This window comes from Nannobrachium achirus (assembly GCF_963921795.1).
Source record: "Nannobrachium achirus genome assembly, chromosome: 2".
Classification (NCBI taxonomy): Eukaryota; Metazoa; Chordata; class Actinopteri; order Myctophiformes; family Myctophidae; genus Nannobrachium; species Nannobrachium achirus.
In genome coordinates, this window is record NC_137811.1 from 48567322 (window position 1) to 48588889 (window position 21568).

Here is a 21568-nt window from a genome sequence, read left to right on the forward strand (position 1 = left end):
ACAACATACCTAAAGGCTACATTATTTCATTACACACCAGTATTTATTTTACTTTCAGGCTCTTCCACCACTGAAGTGCTAATATAATGTCAAAAACTGCAGACTGTAAAATATCATACCGTCTCATTTCAGATGAAACCACTCCCACTGAACCCCATCTCCACCCAGCCTCAGACTACAACGGCACCCACACAAAAATGGAAGTTTATACGTAAGTTCAAATGAGAGACTGAACCACCTGTAATTTCTAACATCCCTCCCCTATCAACTTGCCTCTATTCCAATCAGATCAGCCTAACTCATCCTCCTTCCTGATCTCACCTGTGCTATCTGTTCAGGTCACCCACCACCTCCCGACATCGCCCAGCAGCAGGCACCACCAGGACAGACCCTACAGGGGGCAAGCTCCGAGGCCCTCTAGGTATGGCTTACGACATGTATACATAACTTCATAACACATACCTTTATTTCTTTTACCATTGGCACACATGTCCGTATGTCAGAAACTGAACATTTGGACTTGGTACATTTTTGCTTTTCTTTTTAAATATATTTTTGTATTTGTGTATTGTTGTTCTATTGTATTCTAACTTCTAATTCTCATATGGATCTTAACATTGATGAAATCAGGGATCTCCATATATGGCCATAAAAGGGATTCTGTTAGTTTGGTTCCCCTCACATCACAGTGATGTCAGAGAGGCAAACCCATAGACTGTAAAAAAGCGTACACGAACGGACGGACGGAGACATGATGTGCCCTTCCTCATACTAAACTGTGACCTTCGGTCGCAAAAATAATTGAATTTTACTTTAAGGATCTCTAATATAATGTCAAATACTACACACTGCAATATATCATACAGTCTCATTTCAGTTTAAACCACTCCCACTGCACCCCATCTCCACCCAGCCTCATAATAGAACAGCACCCACATAAAAAGTAAGTTCAACTCACAGACTGCAACAGCTGTCATTTCTAACATCCTCCCCCATCAACTCATTGGCTCTGTTCCAATCACATCAGCCTAATTCATGACAACGTTCCTTTTAAAATAATTCCTCCTCCTTCCTTATCTCACCTGTGCAATCTGTTCAGGTCACCAGCCACCTCCCGACATCGCCCAGAAGCAGGCACCACCAGGACAGGCCCTATCTACTGAGGGTGGGCTCCAAAGCTCTCTGCCTTCCATCTGGCAGGGTCTGATCCAAAGCTTCTGATCCCATCCTCCAATGGGGCCCGCACCAAAGCATTAATCATATGTATTCCTTCATGTTTATTTCTATTCACTTGTAAACTTTTTGTAATAAATGTCATTGCATTTCTTTTGTGCGCTGACGTCTCTTTTAAGTTGAAATATTAATGAAAGAACAATTGTTTGCCATAACTTTACTGTCTCTGTATCACACTCACCTTGCTTTTGGCCCCACTGCTACAGTATACCTGCACCATTTACTTTCAACACCTGGGTGACCTACCTTCAAGTGCCACTATTGAGCAATCTTGCAATGCATGTATTTGACCCATAAGTACTGCAACCCCCGCTGCACCCACCCAGTAGTGCTGTTGCGAAGTCTCCTCGACCACCGCTCAGTTCACACGGGTGTGATTTTTTTTTTTTGGAAACGACTTCCTCACTGTGCTTTGCCCCTGAAAACGTTATATCGGGGACTGTGGCGATGCTGTGCTTAATCAGTTGGAGAATTATGCAAAGAATCTGTTTAATTTAATTCACAACACACTCCTCCTTACCTTTCTTTCCACCTCCTCCAGTAAAACCTCAATCTCTGAGGAGCCGGGAGTTTGTTGGTTCCTCTCTAATAACAGCAAAACACATCAACACCCCCACAGCCCTGTCCCTCCCAGCCGCTATAGAAGCTAAATAAAAGATAGAGCTCTAATGAAAAGCGGTTTAATAGCAGAACAAAGCAAAGGTGGCTCCGAAACTTCAACCGCTGGTTAATTCAACGTGACACTCCCCCAGCCCAAAGACTAACCCTGGTTTAATTGCACTTTTCTATCGTTGTTAAAAGGACGTACGCAGTAATACTGCTTTAATAGTTCACAAAGCAAGCCAGGCTATTCAGGCAACTTTAGTATAGTATATAGTATCTCTCTCACTATCAAGCTCAAGGAAATATTACGTTTTAATGGTTTGGACCAAAAAATGCTGTACTTTTTGCCATGCATAATTTACACGCATGAACGCACGCACGCATGCATGCACGCACTTTATATAGCCTACAATATAAAAGATTAAACTACATTAATGTGCACACAATAAGCTAGTTATTGTATTCACCCTTGATAGGGAGCAGTCTGACCGAAGTGTTGTTTACGTGTGGTAGAAAAACAATGACAAACACATACCCATGCACACAAACATGAAGACTCATACACACACACGCGCATGCACACACACACACACACACACACACACACACACACACACACACACACACACACACACACACACACACACGTCGTGCGCACACACACACACACACACACACACACACACACACACACACACACACACACACACACACACACACACACACACACACACAGACACGTCGCACACACACACACACACACACAGAGCCAGCAGAGTGACCTCTGTTACTCTGGTTGAGTAACAAGCTCAGCGAGCTGTGGGTGTTTGCTCTCTGAAAATCCCAGAGCTGCTATGGAGATGGGCTGCATTTAAATGTATTTAAATGAGATTGAACACACACACACACACACACACACACACACACACACACACACACACACACACACACACACACACACACACACACACACACACACACACAGGCACACACGCACGCACGCACGCACGCATACACGCACCATAGCCTTGCACCGAGGACAAACAATCCATGTGAAAAAAGAGAGAAAAAGACAAAGAAAGAAAGAAAGAAAGAAGAGACAAAGATAGAAAGTTATAACAAATAAACCATCTAAATCATCTGCTTTATTCTCCAGGATTTAATCCATAATCTCATCATGGCCATAGTTAATCAATAACTCTATCGTGGACATGGTCATTAATCAATAAGTTTATCATGAACTCAATCAATACTCCTATCATGGACTTAATCAGGAGTGCTATCAAAACCGCAGCCATCACTCTCACGTGGATCAATGCACCAGTATGCAACAGACATTAATCTGTGGGACCACCATTAGTACATTACCACAACCAAAACCTAGTAGTCATCACTATAGCTTTAATTTTGTGTGTGTGTGTGTGTGCGTGCGTGCGTGCGTGCGTGCGTGCATGCGTGCGTGCGTGTGTGTGTCCAGAAGTAATCTTGCAAACTGCTGCACCGAATCAGCACCAAAATGTGTATGTTTCAGAAGTAGGAGTCAAACGTCATAAAAGACATCACAGGTTGGACACATGAGGTCTGAAATCCACAGCGGAACCAGAACCACACCGTTCTCACATGGATCCCGAGATCCAGATTATTATTGTATTATTTTGTTAATGCCTATTTCTCATCATCAGCATCCTCATCACTACCAAATTAATTTTCGATTTTTGCGTTGGCCATTCAAAAATAGCAGATATACAAGCTATACTGTATATCACAGCATTTTTGAAAAATCTTGCAAGTGTAAGAACTACTGATTCAGAAGGCATTTGTAAAATCGGCCTCCTGTCTTAATGGGTGAAACATTCAAGCAATAACATCCTCCAGAAGATGAGTACATGTCTGGGTGGGGTTTATTGTACCTTGGCCATCTGCGCCTGGACTCCGCTGGCTTTGAGGGACGCCACAGCTTTCTGGGCCGCTGCAGGGCTGTCAAAGTCCACAAAGCCATAGCCTGTAACACACACATGCAGAAATCAGAACAGTTGCCTGTAGTGCTGTTACTGTGATCTTCTTTCTCAGTCATGGTAGTAGTCACTGAAGATGTACGGTAATTTCGTTGAGTGTGTTAGTGCATGTACTTTTATAGTATTTCTAGAGAGAGAGAAACAGAAAGTGATTACGCAAAGGATGCACACAGTTTGAAAAGTTTTCCAAAGTGCTGATGTTTTGAGATTTCAAGTGTACAGTAGTTTTGAGTGGTTTGGGTGTTAATGTAATAATCCATATTTCAAGAACATCCCTAATTACAATCTTAGATAGAAGTACTGTATGTTTAGAAGCAGTAAATATTCTCTCACCCTGTCTCTATTTCTCTCTCACTCTCTCACCAACTCGCTCTGTTTCCAACAACATCTGTTCTTCTCACTTTGTCTTTCAATTCCATGGTTTGGATGCCCAGCCTACTCTGTTTGGCTCATAAGCAAGATGATTTTTCACTGTTCAAAGGCAGCAAGGCCGCTCTCACTGTGAGATCTGCACAGCACACACAAATATTTATCTTCCCGCTAATGAGGAAACCACCATTTATCCAAAGAAGGACCATGCAAACACGCACGCGTGCGCACACACACACACACACACACACACACACACACACACACACACACACACACACACACACACACACACACACACACACACACACACACACACACACACACACACACACACACACACACACACACACACTCACTCTAATGATGTGCATGTCTGTCATATCTCCTTGGGCCTTCATGTTGTTTTACACTTCATATAATGTACGACATGTTTGTTTAAACTAGTTTAAATGGTCTGTTATGCGGGAAAGCTACTCTCTGATCTTGCATAGCTCAAACAAAGATGTACAAATGGCAATGCAGAAAACCCAGCAAACTCTCGTCTGGGACACTCCCTGGACCCGCTCCACGGATAGTCAATTGGACACCAATTGTGTAATGTAGACCCAGACAGAATGTGCTTAGTCCTCCGTTATGTCGAGCCAGATAATGAGCCCAAATCTCCAGAGAACTGTGACACGCTCACAAAGCTGGACTCTCCAAAATCATAGAAGTCACATATCGCTGCTGTCGGACGGAAACCTTGTATGTCCGAAGAATATGAGAAAAATGAACCTGTGATCCAATGGATTTAGTGTAGCTATCATTTCATAAAAAAGGTCTTGTTACTATTTTCATATGAGCTTGTAGATTATTCGATACTTTTGCACAACACTGTCAAACAACGTAACTTAAGGCATTAATTTACAAAAGAAAACATAAAAAGTTGAAATGAGATCCAAGGTTTCTGCTCGACAGCGACAATAGTGAGAATGTTGCCTTGCCATGTCCTCCTCCTCACTGTTCTCACTCAAGCCAGTTATCAGATAAACCAGCTATCAGGGAGGGATGTCAAACTGAAGATGCTACCGCATAAATAGTAGACATGTAAAAGACATCCTAGGAGGCTTGGGGGCAAGGTGTGTATTCTGTGTGATTGCCAGTGAGACTGTACAGTACATACAAGTTACACTTCATGTTTTTCCCCCTCTCTGTTAATGTCTGTTTAAACCCCACTTAATGTTAACCAAACGTAGCATAATTATCTACATATACAGTATGAGAGTTTAGCAATGCTTAGTTTAAGCACATCTGTATTAAGCTAATATACTGTACTACAGTATTGCAACCGTAGTTCGCAGTTATGAAACCCGGCAGATCCTGTCCGTCCGCGAGTAACGCCTCAATGTCTACAGCTGACCCGTTGTGACGTCACACTGTTGACTCAATGACCAAGACAGACTGTTCTGGCAATCATATATGGAGATCCCTGATGTCATCAATATTAAGCCCATTTTGGCAATGCCCATATATGGACGCTCCATATGGCCAAGACAGAATTAATTTGCAAATCAAGACTGCTGACTATCATCACCTGGATATCCATATATGAAGATCACAACACTGACCTCGTCAAACCCTGGATATCCGTACATGAAGACGACTGGATCATCACTTAGATCTCCATATATGGAGCTGGTCAATACCTCTACATCTGACCTCACGGACTCCATATGAATATAGCTGACATCACGGTGATGACGGCTCAGCAGAAGCCTATACCTGCCACATAACGCCTCGCACTGCGAGGCGTTGTGTGCTTGTAGATCTGCTATTTTCACTGGTTTTGTGCGACAGTCTTGTATGATAAAGCAGGGCTTTACTCTATGAAAAAAAACGTACAAATGTGAAACTTGGAGATACAAGGTTTCTGCCCGACAGTGACGATATCTTTTTGGTGTTTCTTCCCATTTTCTCCCCAGTTTGGCCGAAGTGCACTGTGGTTACTGTCAATGTCGTCAGCCACTTCTTTACATGTGACAGCTAGGACTTTCATAACATCCTCCAGATACCCTCCCTGCTGAGCAAGCACCCTGACCAGCCGCCCACGCGCCAACAACGGCATTTGGAGGCACCACTGCGGGGGATCGAACCCAGGCCTCGGCTGAGGTGGGCGAGTGCTTTACCCACCAGCTGCACTCACCTTACTTGCTCAAGACTACACAATTGACATTAAACAGTCTTAGCACATACAGTATAGCAGTATTCAAGCTTGATTTATTCTTCATCCAGAATATATACTGTAAATCGGGCTTTACAGACATGCCATGGGCTTTGCCAGAAATTGATGACACACTCATCCAAAGTTCTTGGGTATCACACACTAATGCTTAAAATGTGGAGAGCTAATCTGAGACATTTGCAGTGTATTGTTTTGCCCAAACATTCCACCCACCCTCCTGTCTATTCCTTGCTCACTCTGTAACTCTGCAGTAGAACTTTCTCTATAAACAACGTTGTCATTCTCAACCCAACAGTCTGAGAATATTGTTGTTTCTTCACAATATTATTTTTCCTGACTTTATGTTCTGTTTCGGTTCTGACGTATGGAAATGAAATGCAATGAAGCTAAGCCTCACCTCTCAGGCTCAATGCAAACTTTTCCGTGCTCATTCTATCCAGAGGAAATGATAGGTCCTTTGGGCACGATGATAAGCATATTTCCAGAGAGGAATGATAATATTTCTGAATTATATAATCCTCTTCATCTGTGCCCTGTCCCTCCCATCTGCGGTCTTAAGATGACACGATGATGAAAATTCATCCGGCTCAGTCAGGCTTGACAAATATGTCAGCCGTGAATGAAAAAAGGTTTTATTACAAAGCCAAAGCTTTGCATACACACATACACTCATGCACGCACGCATGGATTGCACACACGCACTCACGCACACACACGCACGCACGCATGCACGCACACTCTCCCCTACACAGTAAAATCCTCAATGTCGATTTAACCGAGACCCGGGTCCGTTTGGGTCCATTTTCACACTCTCAGAGTTAAAATTAACACAGAGGATTTTACTGTGCAGTTCCCATCTAATCTCCTGAGCTCCCACAGTTCCTGGCCAAGGGTCATCAGACTAGGCTGACAGCGGGAGGCAGGGAATGGGGGGGGGTTGTGAAAGGGGAGGCAGAGTGGGAGGAGAAGGAGGGAGGAGAGGAAAGGAGGAAAAAGGACGGAGGGGAAAGCAGGGAGTCATGGTTGTCTTGGGATTCCTTTACAATCTGAAAGTGGTTTCCTCCCCTTTCCTTCCTTCTGTCCTCCCTTCCTTCCTTCCTCCCTCCTTCCCTCCCTGCTGTCCTCTGTGCCCTGCTCCTCCCTCACTGCTCCCACGCTGCTAACTAGACTAGAGCACTGTCACTGCTTTTTACAATGGAACACTCAGGACCTTGCTGTTGTCCAGTGGAAAACGTGTACGTCCGAAACCGTTTGTTTTGTATTTATCATTTAAAAAATGATCTAAAATAGTGAAAATAGCTGATCTACAAGCACACAACGCCTCGAGGCGTTGTGTAGATGTGTAGATCTGCTATTTTCACTAGCTTTGTGCGACGTGATGAAGCAGGGTTTACTTTACGAAAAGCCGTACAAATTAGGAACTTGGAGATACGAGGTTTCTGCCCAACAGTGACGTTATATTGTTATGGAGAACACAGCCAAGGGTTCTGTCCTTTGGCGAGGCAAACATTGGCAGAAACTCACTCCCTCACTTTATTAGAAAAACAAACTAAATGCGTATGCTTTTGTAACCCCCCCCCCCACACACACACACACACACACACACACACACACACACACACACACACACACACACACACACACACACACACACACACACACACACACACACACACACACACACACACACACACACACACACACACACACACACACACACTCTATCTATCTATCTATCTATCTATCTCTCTCTCTCTCTCTCTCTCTATCTATCTCTCTCTCTCTCTCTCTCTCTCTCTCTCTCTGTCCTTTCGGAGAGTGTCCTTTTCGGACTCTCTCTCTCACCCTCACTCCATTCCCTTGAGTAGGAATTCTGTCTTCTGAGAGAAGCTGTCTGCTAAATCCTCAGTTTCAAAGGCTTCCCTTCCTATTCTGTCAGTTCCAGGTTATTTTTATACCCCCTCCCACCCCACCCTCCGTCCTCCCTTTCCTCTCTCCCCGATTCCCCTTCCTCTCTCCTCCTCTGGCCTGTCCCTCCCTTCCAGGAGCACTCTGTGTGCCAGTTCGCAGTCACGCTAAGCACTTATCTTGTCCACACTGAATGCCTCTGCAATCAAACCGACACTTATCCGGTTGTAAGGCATTCTAATGGCCGGCCAATAATGAAACTCCTGCACTGTGAGTTAACAACTGGCTAAAAGATGCATGAAGTCTACCACGTCGCGAAGCAGCGAAAGCTGACGACAGCCGAGGACTATAAAAATCGCTTATGCTGCTGCAGCTGGTGCTGCTGCTGTGCATTAAATAATAAGCAAGAATTTATAGCTGCGACCGTGGGTTTGCATTTTGATACAGTCTCTCCAGTGTTTACTATTCCCACAAACTATGCGTCAAGTCAAGGTGCCACCTGCAGTGGCAAGACTTCCCCACTACTTGCTTTGGCTGACTATCGGATTAAAGATGTTTTGTTTTTCTTCCCACTGTGACTGTTGACTACAGCAGGCATGATGACTGCTGACAGATTGAGGCAGCATAACATGTTTTATTAAAAGCTGTCACTAGGTTTTACCTGCGAGTACACAGTGTATTCATAATGGAACTGACATAGTCGGAAATACTTAGTCATGAGTTTTGATGTTAAACTGAGATCTGAGGCATCACGTGTGGGGTTTTAAGTCACAACTTCACTTTTTCATGGCCCAGGAGGCAAAACATAACTTAAAATTATAAATAAATTATAATAACATTGGCCGGGTTTCCCAAAGCGATTTTAGCCCTTCATACTGTAGCTCATGCTTGGACGTAGAGACCAACCGTCATGTTCCCGGGTTTACATGGGTTCGGGCAGAGCGACTTACCATTCAGATTTCACAAAGAAAGTGCTTAATAAAGTCTCACACCTGTCTAAATATGGTACAGCATTCTATAATTACCCGTATCCTCCGTGTTCTTTAATAAGAAGACTTTTTATCCGATCGTTTTCTGTTTTCCCATGTATTTCCGGACACATTTTTGCAAGGTCACGGCGCCACGGCCACGCCCACATCTCAGTGTCCATAGATGGGGTTGGTGCGCATGGGGAACACCAGGAAAAAAAACAGCGGGCACCCCAACGGTAATGATTCTAATTAAATAACTCTTGCATGAGAAGTTGTCCATACCATGTTAGTAAATTAAGTGTGTTGACTGCCATTGAGACAGCCATGGTTGACAAGTGTTCTTGGCGCCCCTCTTCAAAGGCAGCAAACCACTGCAATCACGTTGATTGGTGATTTGTTCAGACCACTCTCTGACAATCAAGCAGCCCCTCATCAGAAAGAGGCTGAGAGAGCCTCCCTCTTGGATTATTAGAAACCCACATTGAAACACTCGTACTGTGTCAACAATAACATACTGAGCCAATGGTAAGTTTCAAGAGCTGCTTATAGAAGTATCACTGTGAAGTATATCCGGGGAAGGTAATAAACACAAAGAGATAGGCTGCATGGATGGCAGAGAGCTCATTGTTTTATCAATGTCATGATATTAAATGTAATGTAAAAAACACACAAGCAAACCATGCAACTAGATGAAAAACTAAACAAAACTGATACGCATCTTTAATTCATGAAGCACTGTGACCTTTAATGTTTGAATAATCTTTTATCCCACTTGACCAGCCCTTTCCCCAATTAGGTTAAACAGAAATGCTAAATATAACAAAGGGGCCAAAAGGAATAACTTTATGATTATTATTTTTTTTGCACTAATAGTGTGCATAACAGCACATTCACATTTAATTTCTAATTATAAGAATGTCGGCCAATGTGACTGAACAGATTTGGCCAGTGGAAAAGCTCAAATTTCAACCCACCTTTGCATTGATTAGTGTTCTTATCCAGGATGGCCTTTGTCGACACTATCTTCCCATATCTGTTGAGAAAAAGAAAAAAGAAAAAAAGAACCAAAAAAAAAGAAATCAGATTACTATTTCAAATCATTCTTTCCAGCATGATAAATGTGGTATCTGTTCCTTGTTTCAGCAGCAGAACTGGGCCAAACAGATGAAGGGATTTTCAGGATTCAAGCCACACGTTCATGAAAGCAGTTCTTAGAAACTGTTTTCTCAATTCACAATAGGAGACCATTTCTTCAAGAGGGTTTTGACCTGAAGTTCAAATAATTTTTGTTCAAATGTTTTAAAAAAAAAGTTCATAAAGCTGGAGAAAGAAATAGTGCCCCAGAGAAATTCCACGTTAACACCAGCAACTCATATTTCCTCTCCTAAACCATTTGAAATCCCTCCTGCAGGCCCAGAATGCAGACAGTGACTTTCTCTCACAAATGATGATCGTAACCAGACATCTGTATGGTGTCCAGTCCTGCTCAAAGGCCCTATAAAAGAAATGAACAACCTCTATACGTCTATCTCTTTCTGTTCTGTCATTCTCTCATTCCTGTTGTTCATTCAACCCTTCCCTCTTCCTCAATTTCATTGCCTGTTTCTCGGACCTTTCTCCATCTCTCTATCGTTCCCTGTCCCCTTCAGGCTTCCACTCAAACACCCCCCCCCCCCCCTCACTAATCTTCTCTGTCTGTTCTCAGAACACGGTAATAAAGTTTCTTATCAGTCTCCTCAATCACTCCTCCTGGAAAGAAAGAGAGCGAGAGAGAGACAGATAGAGAGACAGAGCGATGAGGAAGACTAAGACAGAGTGGAAGTATGACACAGATCACAGGAGAAACAGAGAAAGTGCGAGACAGAAGGAGGGAGAGGATGGGGAGTGATGTGGAGAGGCAGAGCAGCTTGGATCAGAGCCTGGCACACTGTATCCCACATCTTAATTAATAGTCTTAACACACTGACTGAATGACTGACCCACTGTCGGACTGACTGTCGGACTGTTGGTCTGTCCGTCTCTCTGTCTGACCCTGTCTGTCTGACTGAGCGACCGGAAAAAAAAGGTCTTTGGCCTTCGGCCGTCCGGCCTGGTGAACAAAGAGCCATATGGGGAGATAGACTAATGGAGTGAAATGTGTTTAATAAAAGAGAGATGAGATTAAGTGTCACCATCAGGAGAGTGTCTGAGCCAGCCCACTGTTTCTGTCTGTAAGAAGAATAGGATCAAACATTCAACTAGTGGAATTGGCAATATTTAAGTCATTTCCAAGTAATTTCCGAATGCACTTTTCCCCTAGTGTTATATGTTGTGATATTACATGACATGACAGTATTGTGTATACTGTTTTAGTTAAATTAGGTATTAATTCACAAGCCATGAAGTTAAACAGTACAGTACAGTATATACAGCCTTTTTTTGTTTATCTGGGATGGACAGATCTTGTAATAACCCCCTCACCTGTAAGAAAAAAAGAAAGAAAGAAAGAAAGAAAGAAAGAAAGAAAGAAAGCTTTTAGAGACGGCTATCACACATCATTTGATGAGGCAACAGCAAGAGACGTTAAATCGAACCGCAACTTCCAGATTTTTTCTAACCCTTCCCATGTACTTTGTGGAAACTTTATGAAGCCAGAAATAAAAAGAACACCATGTTTTGAGGTGATGCTGTTCCAAAGTCATGTTAGAGTCCTTGACCTGTGAGTTGGGGAGCGATCCAGCATTCCAGACAGGGGGAAAATAACGCAGGACTAATCACACACTCACAGTGCACGCGCGCGCACGCACGCACGCGCACACACACACACACACACACACACACACACACACACACACACACACACACACACACACACACACACACACACACACACACAAAATCGAAACACTAAATCAGTCGCACAGACTGCAAACAACAGCATCTGTTTATTGTCATACCTCCAGACAAGGTCCCCCATTGGGATAACAGCGCCATCTGGCGCTGCAACAGAGTAAAACTCATAAGCTCCCGTACGAGAAATATCATTTGTCGGTAGGGCTGTCAATCACAAACGAGGGCACCGCCCCCGAGTGTATATAAGCCCTGCGGGCTATCATAACTTCCTCTTCCGCACCTCTGCTTACCTGCAACTAGTGTCGCGAACTCAGCCATATAAGTATAATTTTCTTTAAAGTTTAGCCTAAGCGTTGACTAGGAAAGTCGGCCACTGGCCTTTAGAGATTATTCTCCTGTACGATTCTAATTCTATTCTTCCTAACAGTTCAGTCTCTTTCTTCACTTTAGCTTTGAGTCTTTACTTCTTCTGTGTACGTTCTGCCACGTGTCTCCCTGCCTTAGCTTAGCTTCGCTTAGCTTCGGTTAGCTCACGATGGCAGCTCGTCGACCTACAGTTAGCAGCCTGCTAGCTAGGGTACCGAAGAAGTGCGGCCTTCCCAGCTGCAAAGGCCTCATCGCCAATGAAGACACACATCTGTTCTGCATTGTCTGCATGGGGGTAGGACACGCCTTGGCCTCTCTGTCCCCTCCGGCCCCGGCCACGGGGGTGAACTGTGCTGCATGCCTCCAGTACGATGTTCCAGCCCTCGAGGCACGATGCGAGATCGCTGCCGCAGGCTACGGCCTTCACACCACGGTCTCCGCCGGAACCCTCCCAGACACCTCTCCTCGTGTGCCGGACAGCGCTGAACGCCACAGCGCTGCTTCTCGCCACGTGGTTGGGCCTCCAGCGGCCTCGCCCTCTGCTAGCTTCGGTAGCCCCGTTGCTAGCGGGTCTGCGGCCCCTGTTTCCACTGCTGTTTCTCCGACGGGCTCGACTGGTGCCGTGCCCAAGAAGAGAACATGCAAGACCGCCCACGTTGTTTCTCCGCCAGCTTCAACGTGGACCGTCCCCCCCAAGGAATTCCACCCTCTAGTCGTCGGGGACATTCCTCTCTCCTTCTCCGTCCCCCAGCTACGGGCTATGCGGCCACCTAGCCCCGTCTCCTGGCATGCTAGCGACGGAGACGAACCGGAGCTAGAGGACTACGACATGGAGGAGGTGGACACGGAGGGTGAGTACTCGGAGGAGGACGAGTCCTCTTTCCCCTCCGGACAGGGCGGAGGCGCGGCCAGGGTGGTTCCTCATGCCGAGGCTTCCATCTCCGCCGCGTCCTCCCAGGCCCCTTCTGCCTCTCTCACCCCTTCCATGCCGGCTGGGGCGAGAGGGGCAGCGGCGCAAGACCCAGACTCCATCCCCATGGACGAGCTCTCGGTGCTGGAACGCGCCGCCATCCGGTGTGGTCTGGAGCTGCCACTCGGAGATGCGCCACTCGGACCACGGGCTAGGATTCCTCTCCTGGGCCAGGATTTGGAGTCCTCTCCCCCGCGTCGGATGGAAAAGCTACCACTAGTCCCAGGCTTTGCAGAGGCCCTGCATTCAACCTGGACTACACACAAGGACCCCCCCAAGCTCCCCTTCCTGGTCGATTACCGCGACTCAGAGAAGGCGGGAATCCCCTTGTGCCCTCCCATGGACAAGCTGATGGCCCAGTCCCTGATAGGGAGCATCAAGCCCAACCATGAGCGGACCGGTCCTGGAGGCCGGCCTCCCCTCAATCTGGCCGTGGGTAAGAAGCCTCCTGGGTTTGCCATCCCCTTCGACGACAAGCAGTCTTCAAGGGTGAGGAACTCTTACAGATCGTCCGCGCTGGCAGCCAGGACGATGAACGCCACCCAGCTGCTGCTTTCCTCCACCAGGCGCCTCCTCAGCGAGATGCGGGAGGTGCCTGACGTGCTGGTGGTGGAAATGGACAAGTCGCTGCGCATGCTGATGGACTTGAATGTCCACGCGATCGAGTGGCTTGGACATGGCATGGATTATTGCATCCAGGCGGAACGTGCCAGGTGGCTAGACAAGGTACAGTGTCCTGGCAGTTCTGGAGAGGAGACCGGGAAGATCCTGCAAGACCTCCCCGGCCACCCTACCTTCCTCATGGGCGGTGGACTGGAGCTTCTCCGCCAGGAGGTGGCGGATAAAAAGATCACTCTGGAGCTACTGGGAGCCACGACGGACCCCCAGGTACCCAGAAAGGAAAAGAGACAGGGACGGAGCAAGGCCCCTGGTCAGGCTGACAGGGGGCGCTCTTCCTCCAAGCAGGGGAAACAGAACAATCCCCCTAGGACCCCCTCTTCTTCCTCCACGGGACCCCCTCGCACTGCAGCGGGGGCTCAAGCCCGCTCTCAATCCCGCCACCCTCCCAGGCACGGGATACCGGCCAGCTCCCACAAAGCCCGTGGGAAGCCGCCGCGAAAGTGACACTGGACTCTGGCGGGGTCCCCCTGAAAATTCAGGGGACCCCCCCTTGCAAGCGCAGACGTTTGGACAATATGAACAATTTTTCTTATGCAAAGAAATCAATGTTTATTCCTCCTCTGTGCTCTCCTCCAGTGCCTGTAATAAAAAGTGTGTTGATGAAACAATGCCTGTTTATTTCAAACCCACCTGCTTTACTACAGACGACCCCATTTTGCATGAATTTAACCAGTGTAGAGAAGTCCAGGCTGGAATTTCTTTCCACTCAGATAATATCGCTTCCTCCAGTCATGCAGACAGGTTACAAGCAGAATATTTCTCTTTGCAAAATGTTCCCAGACAAGCTAATTCCTATTCACAGTGGTATAGTCTCTCAAGTGTGCAATACCCCTCTGTCTCCACCGAGCGGCACTGTTATGCCGACTCTAGTTCAGGACAGGAGTTTGGTCTTAGCGTCAGGGAAGAAGCCAACACATATCACCCAGGGTCGGCCTCGTCTTCCCGCAAGGAAGCATATAAAGGCCTTAGCACAGGTTATAAACGTAAATACAATTCCCCGAGCCGGGGATTATGTTACTTATGCGATGAACCCTGTCCCCCGGGCTCCACGTTGTGTGTCGCATGTATTATTAACAAGCGAGGCTTCTTGGAGGTCACGTGTCCGTCCCCCACCGGATACGGAAATAAGCGTACCGGAAACGGAAACGCTCTTTCCGCCGGTGACTCCGCGCCTTCCGGCCCGGAGGTCACGTGTTCGTTCCCCACCGGATACGGAAATAAGCGTACCGGAAACGGAAACGCTCTTTCCGCCGGTGACTCCGCGCCTTCCGGCTCGGCGTCTAGCGGATACGGATACGTGCCCGGATATGGAACCTTTCCCTCCCGGCCCAGTAGTTCCGCTCAGGCGGTACAACCCCAAGGCTTCTCCGTTGCTCAGCAACACGTTAGCACAGTGTGCAGAGCAATGGAAACGTTGCAATCCGAATCACTGGGTGTTTCGGACGGTGACGCGGGGTTACAGACTACAGTTCGCGAAAAAACCCTCCCTATCCAGCAAGGTTATTTATACTCGAGCCCGCGGCTTGAAGGCCGATGCCTTGAGGGAGGAGATAAGCTCACTATTGCGCAAGGGCGCTATAGTGGAGTTATCACGCGACCAGAGCCGTTTAGGCTTCTGGAGCCGTTATTTTCTGGTTCAGAAAAAAGGAGGGGGGCTGCGTCCGATTATGGACTTACGTGCTCTGAACAAGCACTTGAAAAAGTTCAAATTCAGGATGTTGACGTCAGAGTCACTGATGAAATCAGTGAGACAGGGGGATTTCCACTGTTCAGTGGACCTGAAGGACGCTTATCAGCACATCCTCATTTATCCCCCACACAGGAAGTTCCTGCGGTTCGCCTTCGAGGGGCGCCTGTACGAGTACACGGTCCTCCCTTTCGGTCTTTCTCTGAGCCCTCGGGTTTTCGTGAAAGTGACCGAGGCAGCCATTGCTCCACTGAGGCATCAGGGAGTCAGGCTGGCGAACTACATAGACGATTGGATGATTTCCGCCGCCTCCTGCTCAGAAGCGGCGCGCCATACCAATCTGGTGTTGTCACACCTGAAGGCCTTGGGTTTCAACGTCAACTTTGGCAAAAGTATGTTGTTACCCTCCCAGCAGATTTCCTTTATAGGAATATCTCTGGACTCGGCCACCATGTCCGCTCGCCTCTCCCCGGAGAGGGTGGACAGGTTTCTGGCTTGTCTGGGCTCCTTCCGACTGAACCAGGTGGTCAGGTACAAGGAGTGCATGAAGTTGACTGGGCTGATGGCTTCAGCAGTACAACTTCTGCGTCTGGGCAGGTTTCATATGAGACCTTTCCAGCGGTGGTCACTGGCGCTCAGGATTCCTTCCCTGCAAGGGTACAGGAAGGTGTCAGTCAGCCAGGTCTGCATGGACGCTCTGGTCCCATGGAGGGACCAGGCGTTGTTGACAAGTGGGGTCTCCATGGGCGAAGTGGTGTCACGCAAGGTGATCACCACAGACGCCAGCCGCTCAGGGTGGGGCGCCACCCACGAGGGGCGCTCAGCCAGGGGTCTTTGGACCCAGGCCATGTTGGAGTACCACATCAACTATCTGGAGTTAATGGCGATCTACTTGGCGCTCAAGCATTTCGAACCATTTCTCCGGGGTTGCCATGTCCTGGTCAGGACGGACAACACGGCGGCCCTGTATTGTCTCAACAAACAGGGCGGCCTCTCCTCGCGTACGCTGGATCAGCTGGCGCGCGAGATGACACTCTGGTGCTTGCCTCGGTTGAGGTCCATCAGAGCCTCCCATGTCCCGGGCCTTCAGAACGGCGGCGCCGATCTGTTGTCCAGGGGGGAGCCTCGTTACGAGGATTGGTCTCTCCACCCTGCGGTGGTGAGGCAGATTTTCTCCAGGTTCGGTCGACCGCGAGTCGATCTCTTTGCCTCCCAGGAGAACGCGAAGTGTCCCCTTTACTTTTCAGTGAGGGGACCTTCTCCTCTGGGGATGGACGCGTTTGCTTACGAATGGCCACAAGGTCTTCTCTACGCGTTTCCACCCCTGGAACTGATTCTTCCCACTCTGGAGAGGATCAGATGTTCCAACCAGGAGGTTCTTCTGGTGACACCATCCAGGGGAGTGTGGAGGTCTCTGATCACCCCACTGCTCTCTCAACCCCCTTGGCGGCTTCCCTTGCTCAGGGATCTGCTGCGCCAGGCAGGGGACGAGATCTTCCATCCAGACCCACGGGGCCTAGACCTGTGGGTTTGGCCCGTGAGAGGGAGAACCTGCTTGCAGCAGGCTTCTCACCGATGGTTGTAGCCACTATTCAGAGTGCTAGAGCCCCCTCTACTAGGGCTGTGTATGATGGAAGGTGGAATGCCTTTTTGGACTGGTGTGAGCTACAGGAGCCACCTGTGGTGGCTCATATAGCTTCGGCCCAGAAGGTGTTAGATTTCCTGCAGGACCGCCTGGACCTTGGTCTGGCGTTCTCTACACTGAGGGGTTATTTAGCGGCTATTGATGCCTGCCACCTGGGGGTGGCAGGCAAAGGCCTTTCTAAAATCCCTGAGGTGGTCCAGTTCATGCATGGTGTGGACCATTTGAGACCTGTGACCAGAGCCTTGTTTCCTGTTTGGGATCTACAAGTGGTTCTTGAGGGCCTTTGCAAGGCACCCTTTGAACCGATTGGGAGGACCTCTTTGAAACATTTAAGTTTCAAAACAGCTCTTTTGCTTGCCTTGTCTACGGCTAAGCGTGTGAGCGACCTTCATGCGCTCTCTGTGAGCCCTGATTGTATGAGGTTTCTCAATAATGACTCCAAGGTTCTTCTTAAACCTCATTTGAGTTTTATTCCTAAGAACCGAGTGGTCCCGAAGGAACCTGTTGTTTTGACGGCTTTCCATCCTCCTCCGTTTGCATCAGAGGAGGATAGGCGTCTTCATTGTCTTTGTCCAGTTAGGGCCCTGAAGGCCTACTGTGATAGGACGGTGGACAGCAGGTCTACTTCTCAGCTTTTCGTGGTCATGAATGCCCGTCAACGGAAAGCGGTGTCCAAACCCACTCTGTCGAGATGGCTTGTGGATGCTATTAGGTTGGCTTACACCCGGTCTGGGTCTGAAGTGCCGGAAGCACTTAAGGCCCACAGTACTAGGGGTGTGTCTACCTCTTGGGCGTTGTCCAAAGGTGTCTCCATTGAGGAGATTTGTGCAGCGGCGAATTGGTCTTCGCCGTCCACCTTTGCGACCTACTATCACCTGGACGTTGCGCCTTCTGCGATGGCGCATACGGTTCTGGGTGCTGCTGCCCTTCCTACTATGTAGTGGGGCGGCTCTCTCTCCCCTTCCTGAGATAGCATGTTGCTGTCTCTAGGATAAGTGGGGGGACCCTGAGTTTTTCCCTTATATTATTGCAATTTTATAAGGTGGACCTGTGTCTGCCCTTAGTGCATAAGGCAGGCCTCGGTCTGTCAGGGTCTTTTTCTGTCTGAACACGCCCAGGCCCTGTGGGTCTGGGTTGGATCAGTCCTGAAAGGGGTCACGTCGGTTGACGGGACTTCCTTTCCGGGTGTGGTCGGTGTGCACGACAGTCTTGTCGGTTCATGACTTCTCGGGGAGTATATGAGTCCCAATGGGGGACCTTGTCTGGAGGTATGACAATAAACGTATAGGTTCCGAACGGAACCATGTTTATTTAATACCGGAGGACAAGGTCCCCCAGAATAAAGCCCCTCGGTTCGCTAGTTGCGGGCGCAGAGGTGACCTTGTCCTCCGGTATTAAATAAACATGGTTCCGTTCGGAACCTATACGTTTTGTACAGTTTGTGAACCTATTGCCTGATTTATACTTGGCAATGAGCTAGATAAGCCGATCTACAAGCTCACAAGCTTAGCGTAGATTGGCTAATTTCGGAGCAGAACTAAATATAAATCATACAGTGCATACCTGTATGTGTGAGTCTGTGTATTTGTGAGTGTATAACCATGACAAAGACCTCATGCTTCATCAGTCTTTTGGCACATTACTTTCCCCTGGAGATAACTGAAATATATCCAAATCTGTACGTGCATGTATCTGATCAGAGAGAGAGAGAGAGAGAGATAGAGAGCACATGTAAGAGAAAGGGAAAGAGAGAGTGTAGTGTAATCTGACCTTGAATGAACATCATCTGCTAAAAACATGTTGACAGTTTTCTGATTTTAGGGGACAACAAACATAGCTTTGTATGTGTTTGTGTGTTAAAGAGAGAGACAGAGAGAAAGAGAAAGACAGACAAAGAGAGAAAGACAGAGAGAGAGATTTGATGTGCATATCTCTAGTTACTTAATGGGTGTGCATGATGTTTCTGAAAAATCAAGTAAATGCTAGCAGTGCGTGTTTTTTCTTCAACCCTAAAGAAGAAATCCATCTGTCCTTTCTTTCACAACACTGAGGAATCCACAGATGGACTGAGGGGAGGGGGAGAGGAGAGGACTCAGATTCCAAAACACTGCACCATCCATCCATCAAGCTGCTTCATTGTGGCCTTCATTCACTGACTGTCTGATCACTCTGATGTGAAGTTCCCTTTTATTCACACAGTTACTATGATCCTCCCTTGTCGTCAGTGGTGGAAATTTACTTAAGTTCTGTAGGAAATTCAGTACAATTTTCAGGTATTTTGTACTTTACTTGAGTATTTCCCATTTCCGATACTTTTACTTCTACTCCACTAGTCTATATCTCCGAGGCTAATATTGTACTTTTACTCCACTACTATAATTTGAAAACTTGAGTTACTTGAATTACTTTGCAGATATAATTTATAATGTTATAAAACATACATTAACCACTTAGCCCTATTTCATACCTACTGTAGGCTATTTGCATTGTGGGCTTGTAGGTCTGCTATTTTCAAACAATTTGTACTTTTACTTTTGGTAAATTAAGTATATTTCGATACTTTTGTACTTTTACTCAAGTACATTTTAAATTCCGGACTTTTACATGTAAGGCTGCACCCACACCAAAGTACCTAACATGTATGAGAGTGGATTCCCCATTCTGCTAATGCATTTCAATGGGAAGTAAAACATTTGAGTACTTTTTCCATCACTGATCGTTGTGAGGAGGTGGCAGTAAAGTACGGACGAAAGAAGGAATAGAAAGAGCAGATGGAGGCATGGTGGTGTGGAAAGAAATGATGAAATAATAGAAGAGTATGAAGGGCTGTTAAAGTGAGGATGGTGCAGAATGTTCTGTGAAACTCTCCCTCTCTTTCTCTCTCTCTCTCTCTCTCTCTCTCTCTCTGTGGACCTGGACATGGAACTAGTTGAAATATCATTGAACTGCACGTGACCTACACCATAAGACTACGATACGTGAGCCACTCTTAAAAATGCCTTCAAACACTTAATACGTAAGAAAACGTTTCATAGACATGGATAGTGATGCAACAAATAAACCTGCTGTATTTCTTGCATCACTAACCCCAAGAGTCACCTCTTGATGTCCATAGGTGTGTTGTATAATGGGCAGTGTGTAATTGTGGATTGGTGAATAATGTCTATTATTTATTTTATATTTTCGAAAGAGTGAGATTTTAACCACATCATGTATTGTATCTTTTACATTATAATAATCCCAATGTATTCACAAGTGAATACTTGTCAACAACACAAGCCAACAGCACAACATAGCTCAACATAATTCAGACAGCTTGGCCTCCAATTGGGAGGATTGCAAAAGACAAATGCAAAGAGGTTGGCTAAATACTGTTCTGTCTCAGCTATCATGGGCACTGGGCAGTCTGCCTATTTGGAGAAGACGATGTTTGATACAGTATGTCCTTGAGTAGCTAAGGGGGAGGGGAAAAAAAGAGAGAAAAAAAAAATCATCTGTCAAATTTCTGTATATAATATGTCATCAATGCGTTATCTTTTTTTCCTCTGTGTGTTAATAAGCATGTGCAGCAGTTATCTGGTTCGACCGCAATGTAACCTTCTTCTGATCAGTGTTTGGAACTTTGGATCTATTTGGATCTATTGTGTATTGCAATCCAATCCAATCCAATACGTGTGTGTGTGTGTGTGTGTGTGTGTGTGTGTGTGTGTGTGTGTGTGTGTGTGTGTGTGTGTGTGTGTGTGTGTGTGTGTGTGTGTGTGTGTGTGTGTGCTTTTGTGCGTGCCTGTGTGAGAGAGAGAGAGAGGGAGAGAGAGAGAGAGAGTGACATGGCAAGGGTGAGGGCAGTCTCTCACTATGATAAATTCCGTTAGCCATAGCTCAATGTCTCGTCAATGCAGGTACATTCTTTCGAATTCTTGCTGGAAGCCAAGTGGTGTTGTTGTTTTTCTCTCAGAAACAACAGAAAAGGAAAAAAACAGCAACACCATTGACAGCATTTTCCAGGCTGTCGAGATTCAGTAAGGAACGTCAACACAAGAACACAGCGTTCCGGATCTTGGCAC

General features: G+C 46.8%; 1 protein-coding gene across 1 annotated transcript in view; it reads right to left on the minus strand.

Moving 5' to 3' along the window:
- Positions 1 to 21568, minus strand: part of LOC308305960 (RNA-binding motif, single-stranded-interacting protein 3-like) — a 182897-nt gene that overhangs the window by 109448 nt on the left and 51881 nt on the right. The window contains exons 3-4 of the mRNA XM_080750859.1: positions 10298 to 10356; positions 3747 to 3838 (exon numbers count right to left, since the gene is read on the minus strand). Of these exons, the coding sequence (XP_080606985.1) occupies positions 3747 to 3838; positions 10298 to 10356 (151 nt within the window). The remainder of the gene's footprint in view (positions 1 to 3746; positions 3839 to 10297; positions 10357 to 21568) is intronic.